Source organism: Patiria miniata, unplaced genomic scaffold (genome assembly GCF_015706575.1).
Source record: "Patiria miniata isolate m_02_andy unplaced genomic scaffold, ASM1570657v1 HiC_scaffold_7, whole genome shotgun sequence".
Lineage (NCBI taxonomy): Eukaryota > Metazoa > Echinodermata > Asteroidea > Valvatida > Asterinidae > Patiria > Patiria miniata.
Window position 1 is genome coordinate 41,476,482 of NW_024037074.1, and position 11,189 is coordinate 41,487,670.

General features: G+C 37.8%; 1 protein-coding gene across 7 annotated transcripts in view; it reads left to right on the forward strand.

Moving 5' to 3' along the window:
• The window catches only part of LOC119746376 (MAP/microtubule affinity-regulating kinase 3-like), a 74,719-nt gene extending 68,319 nt beyond the window's left edge, over positions 1-6,400 (forward strand). For all 7 annotated transcript variants that reach the window (XM_038223288.1, XM_038223290.1, XM_038223283.1 and 4 more), the window contains one exon: positions 1,732-6,400. In XM_038223288.1, coding sequence (XP_038079216.1) covers positions 1,732-2,074 — 343 coding nt within the window. In that variant the 3' untranslated portion in view covers positions 2,075-6,400. The remainder of the gene's footprint in view (positions 1-1,731) is intronic.
• Positions 6,401-11,189: the final 4,789 nt, after the last annotated feature.

The window sequence follows — 11,189 nt, forward strand, 5'->3', positions numbered from 1 at the left end:
TTGTACTCCCTGTACATGTATGATTTTATTTCTTAATGTAGAATGTTGATCTCTACTGTAGAATGTTTTCCTTACTCACAAACACTCGCTTTTTTTTTTCCTCTTTTATTTGGTAGAGTAGTGAGTTGTCTTTTTGTGCTTGTTACTTTTTAGTTATTTAAAACAGTATGTGAAAATGGCCCATAACAGAAATCATTGTCAAAACTTCAAAGTAAATGCCCGAAATCATTTCATTTCTGTTATACTTGTTCTTTGTAACTGGTAAAAACAGTTACTCCTCCAGTTTTGGTAATGTCACCATAAATAGATTGAGAGGCAGAACGTGAGCAATGCAAAAACAGCACAGTAGTAGGCTACTAGTAGCAGTTAGAGGTACTTTACACAATAAAGTCAGTTGAGTTGTTATCATGTGGTTCTTGGATCTTGAATTAGACTAGTCTTGTTGCAAGACTGGCTTTTAATTCCCCTAATTTGCAGCCAGTCCCGTGACAAACACAGTTAAGTTACCACGGCGGTGGAGGTCTCTATCAGCAAGATGAATCAAAGCGTCCTGGCAATATTGGCAGCGCTACCCGGAAATCCCGAGCATACCTCACGGGCATGCATAATCTTGAATGCGGCACACGTGAGGTATGCTCAGAATTTCCTGGGTAGCGCTGCCAATATTGCCAAGACTGGATTTGATTCCTTGCATGTTGATAATGGCCTCGCTTGTCACGGACCAAGGCTAGAGTCAGACGTTACTGTTAACATCAGTACAATAGACGACCCTTTTAAGTTTACACGAAGAAGTTTCCTGATCTTGGGGAAATAGGGCCGTACATAATGCATTTGAAAGCCTAAAGCCACTTTGTTGGATTGTGTTCAGATACATGTATGAATTAAAAGTAATTGCATGAAGTTGTTCTGGAGTTTTTGATGCAAACAACCCAACCAAGCTGTGCATGTGTTGTGGAGCATCACCTTATGTTGTGTAGTCAAGCCATGCATTTATATTTAATATTTTGTGCGCTTGATTTAACAGTGACAGGCTGTACATGGTCCGACTGCTTTGTTTATCGACATTCATTGTTGTCCCAAATATATATTTTGTTGTCCTGTTGACGAAACTCAGATAGGTCGTATATTTCTTATGTTAGTTGTACTAAGGAAATATAGAGTTATGGAATTGTTTTTTTCTCAAACATTAAAGAAAGTTATTAATATGAAAACTATAAATGATCTTAAACTCATAATGTAGAACTTTCATAGGTTGCTTGACAACATTTTCCAGGAGGGGGGGGGAGATTTTTCAATCTTTATTCTGACAAAAGTGAGACAGGGATTCCCAAGTGGCATTTAAATTAAGAAACTTTGTTTGCGTGACGTATTTGCATCAATATTACATTCACAGCAGCTTTCCAAAATTGTTCAAACTATCACTTGTTGCTGTTCACATCACCTGTAGGCAGCACTGTTTTTTTTCTAAAACTGTATTTTATTTCTAATATGCAGTGATGTAGCAAAGCCTTCAGACCCCATATGCACATAATGTTTGATTAAGTCTTTGCACTTGTGTGAGCTTGCTGCCAAGTTCTCTTGGAACATCTTAGACTAAAGATACAAATCTTGTGAGAATATTTTTGACTTCTACTTTTCTTTTTGATATTATGCAGTGGTGACTTATCAGGGTTGTTTTGTGTTTTTGTTTTTGTTTTTGTGTTTACCTTGTTTATGTGATGCTATTTGTAGGTCCATCACTGAGAGGGATCCCAATCGCGAGGACCCCATTAAGCCACGCTCGCTGCGCTTCACCTTCAGCATGAAGACCACCAGCTCCAAGGATCCGGACTCCATCATGGGCGAGATCCGGCGAGTCCTGGAGGGCAACGCGGTGGACTTTGAGCAGCGAGAGCGCTATCTCCTCTTCTGCGTGCACGGTGACGGCCGCGGGGACAACCTGATCCAGTGGGAGATGGAAGTCTGCAAGCTGCCCAGGTTGTCGCTCAACGGCGTCCGCTTCAAACGTATCTCCGGTTCCTCCATGGCCTTCAAAAACATCGCCTCCAAAATCTCCAATGAACTGTGCTTGTGAAAAGTCAATGCTTCTTTGCTCATTTGAATATTTCTTTGTTTTTCTCTGTGGTTCCTCTGCTAGGCTTAGTCACTTTTTTTTTAATTTCACTGTTTTTTTTTTTTAAGGACTAGCTTTAGGTGAGGTTCTGTAAAACATGATGCATCATCGATTTGTTCTTAAAACAGATGTTGATCGTGGAGTGTGGCGGGCCAGCACAGACCTGACTTGGAGAGCTGTTTAAGCCACTGCACGATATTTGCGATTCAATGCAAACATTCCTCTGTTTCAAACATTCATGTCAGACGCGATCAAGAAATATAACTGCCACCAGCCTGTATATGCAATCATTTCTTCATTTAGTTGGCTTGCTAGACATATCAACAAAAACAACAACCAACCGACAAACAATTTTTGAATGACCCCCTCTACAAAAAAAAAAACCTTGCTCAACGCACCCAATTAAATTTTCCAGCAGAAACACACCTTATCAAAGTGATTCTTTGAAATAGTCCTATTATTCTCACTTCTTTTTTTTATAAATTATTAATTTTTTTGTGCAATGACTAATATTAAAAAAAAAAAATCTGAGCCTGTGATAGGTGAGCAACACTTGGTGAATTTTTTTTTATCTGGTTTGGAAGACTTTTGAAGAAAATTGGTTGCGGTCGGATTATTTTTCAGTATGTTGCACAGTAACAGAGCTTGCTAAGTATGCAGTGTCCTGTGATGTATGTCAGTTGTGACACTTTATCGTGGTCAACAAAAGTTCTGAAGAAATAATTCCTGGATGCTGTTTTTGTCTCAGGAAGATTGGCGCCAAGAGTTTTTGAAAAGAAAAGTCTCCCGTATAACCTTCAAGGCAAATGCCTGATTAGTATCAATAAAAAAATCATTTTCAGTTTGCGTGACACAGATTGTCATTTTTGGGTACCTCACCTTTCCTGGAAAACGAAAACATTACAACCGACGAAGAGTGTCAAAGCACTTTATAAGCTAAACCCAATATGAGGTCTATTTGTGCGAATACTTAAAAAAATAAAAATAACAAAAACGCAGAGTTGACTTGTAAAAAAAACCCAGCTTTCAATCAGATTTTCAAAGATTCATTTGTTTTTTTAAAAGCTAGAAAGTTGTGTTCCAAAGAGTGTACAGTCTCACTTTTTATGTTTTTTTTTTTTTTTGTACAGTTTAGTTCCCCCAGGCTGTTTATTACTGTCGTCATTCAGTTTATGTGACCGTGACTCGAATCAACCGGCCATGATAACCAGCCAACCGGCGTGTGTAAAGTGTACAAATTGATTGAATTATACAACTAGAAATCCCTCTGAGAAGGGCTCGACTGTACATGCTTCGGTTTCTCTGTCCAGATAGTATGTTGCAATCAACGGCTGTACAGATTGTTGTTTTTTGTTGCCCAAAGAAAGTGCTTTGTAATTTTTTTTATTTTTTATTCATTAACCTTGTTCATATTTTTTTTTTTAGAAATTAAGTTTAATTTCAAAATCCGACCATTTTTCTTCGCCTTTCTCTCTCCACTGAAAAAAAACCTCCAACTTGTTTGAAAGCTTGCTGCGTGCAATTGAATGTTGACATCCTTGTGTTGAGGAAATGTTATGTAATTCGTAAAAGAATAAAATAATCCCTCCCGAAATAAAGTGATGTTTGACTAAAGTGTCTGAACACAGAAAAGAAGACACTTGAATCTGTCCAACCACGGTTCAAAATTTCAAATTCTGGATGCTAGTTCAGAACAACATTTTGCTGAAGAACGGAATACAGCTCTCTCAACATAGGGCTGTATCTTTATTTAAAAAAAAAAATATTTTGAAAGCTGTACAACTTTGAAACGTACTGCTCTTATAATCAAACTGTGATCTTACCACAAAAATAACAAGCCTATCTCATTTTTTTATATGTGCTTTTTGAAAGCTTAGTAGTCCATTTTTTTTTTTTTTTTAAATGTTGATTTTTTTTTTCTGTAAGAGAAGCATACATTGTGATTGTATCTTTTTAATATGCGGGCATTCCTGCACAAAGGATCCCAACCAATGGTTGTAATGTGTACAGATTTCACCAATGAGATACAGTATGTAGAAACAGTGAGGATAATTTAAAAGTATTGTAACTAAATGTTGATGTAAAGATAACATTAAAATAAACAAAAAAAAAAGGTTGATCCAAAAAACTTTAAACGGCATGGAAACAAAACAATTCTTAGTCATTAGTGTAACATTTTTAACAACAGCCAAACAGTGTGAGAAAACCTGTGAGAGAAGGCGAGACATGGAGGAATGGGAATTAATAAATATGGCAAGTTTTGGAATATTTAGCAGTGACAGGTCACAAACTTGAAAATGCCAAGAAATCCGACTCGAGCTAGTGTTTCCAAAAATCAGCCATTGACACTTTTAATCAAGATTGATATCGATAACTGTACACAAAAAAATGACAGAAATCTTTGGTTTGTGATGAAAACCGGTGAGTTTTTGTTTGTTTTGTAATCTGTGAAATCTCCTGGATCTGTAGACCTTTAGAAACGTCACCCGTAGAATTTTGTCACACTGCTTACCGGGTACCAGTGATGTCTGGTACCCTGTATCATTTACACGGTTCTGAATGGCTGATTTCTATCAGTCTAATCATCGTTGGTGTCTTGGAGTTGAAGGAAAGCGTATACCGGTGTGATAAAATTCTCTATATCTCAGTGTATTGTAATTCACCGGAGTGAATATCACTTCCATCTGGACTTCCTCTGTTTTGGGATATAAACGAACCATCTGTCATGGATAAATAAAAAGACTAGCAAAGTAAAGGATCAATGTGATTCGCCCCTCTGCCTTTGTTTCAATCCTTCAACAAACAAAGACACCTTTTGTTGTGATCTGTATTTATATACTATTTGCGTGTCGTGTCTTTGGTTCCTATGATCGCCTGGCAAACAGCCAGGAAAACGTATACATACTGTAAAAACAAAATGAAAATTGGTCAAAATGATGAGCACTTTGTTTTGGCCACTGTGCCAGAACCTACATTATTTTTATCTACATAGAAAAAAAGCCCTGCTCGTGTTTAAAGTGTCACACAATTGCCTGAGCCTATGGTACATAACTGGAATTTTACGATGCCAATAGCAAGCGAGAATTTGCAAGTAGAGACAAAAATAACCTGAAAACACTTTAATCACTTTACTGCTGCCTTTCCATAAGCACATTTTCAGTTCACATTCAGCGTGTTCAATTACTCCCCCCGAGCTTACTCGTGCAAACGCGACTGCGTTCGATTTACCTCTCACATGACTTCTCGTGCTTAATCGAGCCTGGCCCAAGTAACCGACCCGCTGAGCCGGTTACTTGGGTAGGTATCCCACTAGTTTGAAAAACTCCAGTTCCAATGCTCATCGGGAATTCGACATAAAGATGCAAATTCCCGATGAGCATTGGAGCTGGAGTTTCTCAAACCAGTATCCCACAATACAATGCAAAAACATGGCGGCTAACGTGAAGTCTAATGCTACGGTGGTGGGAGATTCAAAAGTGTCTCAGCTTCACTTCACACTAGTACTAAACGACGGGAGGAAAGTTAAGTTAATTTTAAACATACCCGGCATTTCTTGTTCGCTTTTGGAGAGCACATACAGTGGCCACTGTGGCTTGCTTTCGACAGCTCGAATCCACTTTGTAGTGGCATAAATCTGTGCCGGCGAGTGGGTGGGGATGGGGGATGGCACATTTTAAAAGCTTTGGTACTTTGTTTCTCCACTTTTCAGTTCTGTTGAATACATTTTGGTTGTAGGGATTTTCGAAAAATACCTTGAAATTCGCATGTTTTTTTTCTCATCACGAAAAAGTGGGGATGATTCAATAGCCCATCCCCCCCCCCCCCCCCCCCGGATTTCGCCCATGCCAATTTGCAGAGGGCATTTAATTGACACATGACCCCTGGTTGCTATTATGGCTTGACTTCGCGTAAACCAAGATTATTCGTTTATTGCTACAGATTGCGCATGTGCATCTAGCCATACCCAAGATGAAAGTATGGGTAAGCGCAAGGGAAGTTATCGAACACGGTGAATAATTGTGTTGCTCGGCGTGTTCCAAGCTGTAGGCCAGACTAAGCGATGGTCACAAAATGGACTGGAAACATGTACATGGAAATGCGGCTTAGTCAGAATAGACCCTGAGCTTAAACGGGGGAGAAGCCATCTTAAATTTTCCCACAAGTTTTGGAAAGAGTCTGGTGCCAGTGATGTGGTAACTCTCTTCATAGCAATCTGCACAGTGCTCTCGGGGCACCTGACAAAAGATGCTTATGGTGTTGTAATAAAAAATGCCTTGCTTTAAATCCCCCAAAAATATTGAGCATTATTATTTTGTGGAAGTACACTATTTGTGTGTGTGTGTGTTTCGTTTTAAGCATTAAATTTAGTCCATCTATGCATGGAACTATTTGTTGGTGATGATAATTTGTAGATTTCAAGCTGACCTGAAAATATAACTGTATATTTACAAATCATATCTGTGTTGAACATAATTTTTTTTTAAAATACAGCCCATTATTGTCCTTGAGAGGAGAGGAACCTAACCTTCAATTAATGGTTTTGAATGTCCAAAAATAACAAGAAAATGGCCAAAAATAACCACCACGCCTGTAGCCCAAATTGTGGTTTACCTGCTGAAAAGAGGAAGAAAAACACACAAAGGTACAGCAAAGGCAACTAGGATCATTTGCTTTTCATGCAGTTATTTAGTTTCCCTTATTCAAGGAAGAATGTAAAACCTAACCTGTTCAAGGTTTACTCTTGTCAAGAAAACAATGAAAAACGCTGCACAACCTTTTGATCACGAAACACAATTTCGTTGAAAGCACTCTTTATTTCCAAAAATCAGTCAATTGACTGATCGTTGGAAATCACCTACATTTCTTGATTTCTTCTAAATGACAGCAAGCCAGACGGAATAATGTCACAGGGTGTTTAGAACCAGTACGATCTTTAATCCAAGTAAGCTTTTTTGATAAATAATTCGCTAGGTTACTTTTGGGATAAATGCAAATGATCCTTTAAGCCTTTAGGTTTCAGAAAAGCTAAAAGTTTACTTCAAAAACTTGTGTACTTATTTGGTGATGGAAAATCAATTTGCCCTTTTCCAACTTGAGCAGAAGACTTACTGAAGCTTTTTTCTGGTCTTCTTTCTTTCATATGTTGACCACCAAAGTAAGAAGAAAAGTGAAAGTGCAATATTATAAATTGTACTGCTGTAAATGTATTTATTCCGTAAAAGAAAACAAACTTGAAGTTTAAATACGTTGAATACAACAACAGCCCTGTTCGAATGAAAAAAATCCTCAAGATCCACTTTTTGAAGCTGTTGAATTTCAAAAATCGGATAATTAAATGTTTAAATGTACGGCATGAAGTTTCAGTGAAGTAATTTCGAGTTACTGCTAACTTTACATTGATAACCCATCTGTATTTTTGAACTTTGGAAATTCAAATTGGAAATGTCTCTTTCCATGCCTCTGCTATGTGACCATAATATGCAATTTTTGCAGACCAATGTGACATGGTCTCTTATAGTTGGTTCACAAATGACTCCACTGATAGAGCTAAACAGCGCCCTCTTGTGACCAGTCATTCCTGTTTGGCCAAAGTAGTTGTAGATATAAAACAAGATGTACAACTTCAAAGATACACTTAAATTTTCCCCCAGAACTGTTGCGGCCCTTAGGAAAGCCATTTTCAATTGCACTAATCTCAAAAAATAATTCATTTACTAAGTTGAAACGTTTGATAAAGAACCTGGTGGAAAAAAAATAGAAAATTCAGATATGAATGGAACAAAGATGTGGATAAATTTTGTCATTCGTGTTGACTTTTTTCCAATGTGTTGGCCGGGCTAGTATTATTGTGTTTGCATGCTTGTAAACTAGTTCTCGTTGAGCAGAAATATTTTTGTGCGTTTATTTCCCCCTCCTATTTTTATTTATGAACCAGAGTTGGGATAATGTGCTCAATGGAGCTACATGTACTATGTTGTGACTGGTCAGTTCAGGATGTATCACCATATAATTATCACAGTCTCTGTCCGTGACTGTGCGATACAGCATAGTGCACATTGTAAAGAGTGGTTGCTTTTTCTGGTCAGGTTTGTTTAATCGTTGGTATTCATGTAAGAAAATCCCAAACAAAAACCTGAGTTTATAGGGCAATCGAAGATGTTAACAATCATCGAAAATTGTCTCCGCAATGCTGACGTTATCTGTAATAGCGTGTTTTTAATTTTTAATTTTTTTTTTTATTATATAGGCAAGATGAAAAACTGTCAAACTTAGTAACAAAGTGACCATGTTTCACTTAACACACAGAATTTCTGTATTTGGGAAGTTGACACTTCTACTTGTGACATGTTCTGATCCGGCACTTTACTTCAGAAGTCCTGTTAGGGTTTTTGATGTGACGGTCAGGACTCATTTTTTTTTATTGGAGGGCTTTTCCATTTTGTTCCGTCTTCAAAGTTGTATTTAATTGAACCATACTGTAAATATTGTTGGGTTATACCTTGATATTTGAATCACGAAAGAGAAAGTAGCCTGCAGTAGCCACTCGCAATCTGTTGGGCTGTGTGACTTGTACAGCATAGAGCATATTAGGATAAAACCAGGCTACAGCAAGAAATAATTAGATGTGTTTTTTTTGTTTGTTATAATTTGTCTTTTTTCAGACTTTGCATTGAAGTCACAAATCTTTGTACGTAGGGTAACCCAATTTTATTGTTTATCATTTTTTTTTTCAATTCATAATCATCAACATAAAAAATAACTGGATGTTCACTGACCAAAATAAAGTGCGAGAATGAAAAATCATTGAAAGCCGTCTGTCCTTTATCATTTCTCCGTCTCTGAAGTGTACATTTACTTTCCCAAATTTTCATCTTGGTTTTTGTTATGGTTTTATAAAAGCACCCCCCCCCCGAAAAAAGAGAGAGTTAGAAGAGGCTCCTAAAAGCACTGTGCTGTCTGCCTGGCACTCATGCAAAAACAAAATATGTTTATGCACAAAAGTCCACTTGGGCATATCCCAGCAAAACAAATGCATTGCCATTTAAGATGGCTGCTATGCAATAATGTCTGGAGTGCTGTGGCCTTGTGGTTAAGGGCACTGGATTCGTGGTCTGGGGGTAAAGCTGCAGGTCGTGGGTTCGAGTCCAGCCGGGGTCATGGTGCGTGTGCCCTTGAGCAAGGCACTTTGTCACTCATTGCTGCTCTCCACCCAGGAGTAAATGGGTACCTGTGAGGGCAGCGATGGTTAGTGATTGAATTAGCTTGCTTGCGCCTAACAGGCTGCATCGAGCTTTATACTCCCCAGGGAGCTGAGATGGTATTTGGAATGTTTAATTGGCCCAATGATCAGGGGTAATAATAATGTAAAGCGCTTTGATCTAAGTTTAAAGCGCTATATAAGAACCTATTATTGTTATTACTAAAAGATAAAACACCTCTAGTGATGACATGGTACCAAATGCCCAGCACAGTGTGCTGTTTGCGCCAAGTAGTGCGCCCTCACATGACATATTCAAATCCGGGTCAAAATCAATGACACAAGGGTGCCACTTTGGCCCAGCAGCAGTAGTCTATTATCAATCAAGCGTGTCCAGGACCAAGACAACCTTGTTCCCAAGACGTCTAGCAGAACGCTCCCACTGCTCTCTGGCACTGGTATTGATTCATTTGAATGTGCAAAAATCTCACACATTAGGTACGGAATAGCCTTTTTCTGGTGTTCGGCCATGCCTTCGATCACTGAATATTTTTGTATGCAGACACGAGATAAGAAAACTTATGATGATTTCAAAGTTTATGTTTAGAATCTTACCCATCCAAAAAGAAAAACCCAGTATAACACTACATTGTAAATGTAAAGGAAATGGGAGGACTGTTTTGAGGTTTGGAGGTAATAATCAAAGCATGTAAATACACGGAAATAAAATCACCATTACTGGCTGTTGTGGGACTGAATCAGAAAGGGAGAAAGTTACCCTCCTAAGGTTACTATTATCTCAAGGTTGACCTAAATCTGTTTGCTGGAAGTAGATTGTCCTGATCAGTCTGTGAAGCTGGTCCCTCCAACCAAGTTCTTCTATTACCATTGTAACCCGTCCTAATGAATTCTTATATTCACAACAAACCCCCTGTCTGAACCTTGGTCTTTGGTCAGGAAACTTTTCCGTTATCTGCCTGGAAGACATTTGGGAAAGAATGTTGCAACCTGATGCCACTTTTTTGTCTTTATACTCATCTCAATGAAGGCGAGTCTTTTGCAAAAATGTTAAAGAGACATGAATCTGGAACTGAGAAACATTTCCAATTTTGTTACGAATGCTTGACTCTTCATAGACTTTGTACACAACCGCTGAAGTGGCGTCTGGATACTACCGTACAGTGTTTCCGACATTTGATTTAAAGTGACGTGCCAGTCGAAAAACATTAATAAATAAATTCAAACGGAGACACTTCCATCAAGAAACCAGCAATTAATTTATTCAATAAAAGACTGGAAAAATCTCAAATGCAACCCCCAAAATCCCCAATTCACCAATTTCTCTGAAGTTTAAACGCTTGGAAAAAAACCATACTTTTCATATCTAGCCTAAATAGTTCCGCTGACTTGTACAAATGTAAATATCATCTATAACTACTGCGTAAAAACAAAGGCAATCAATTGAACGTTACAGTTTATCTACTTGTTTACTGTAAGTTTAACCATTCAAAACGATACCACTTATTAATGAGTTGTTTGCATAACATTCTAAATCTATAGTATGCAGCAAATGCATAAAAATGTAATCTTTAAAGTCAAGAAAGAAAAATATGGAATCAATCATGTTGGATAAACTTTTCAAATGAACCCAAATTTACAGAGATTAGCAAAGATAACCTTTGAACCATTAAGATAATCCCGGAATCACAGGAAACTGAAAGACAAAAATCAAACTCGCTGACTAAATATACACATACACACAAATTTCAAAACTTAAAAACAATCAAATCAAGATAAGTACACAGTAAGACTTTGTCAGAGCATTGCAAAAACAAATACTCCAAAAATGAAATTACCCAGATAAATGTTGACAAAAAT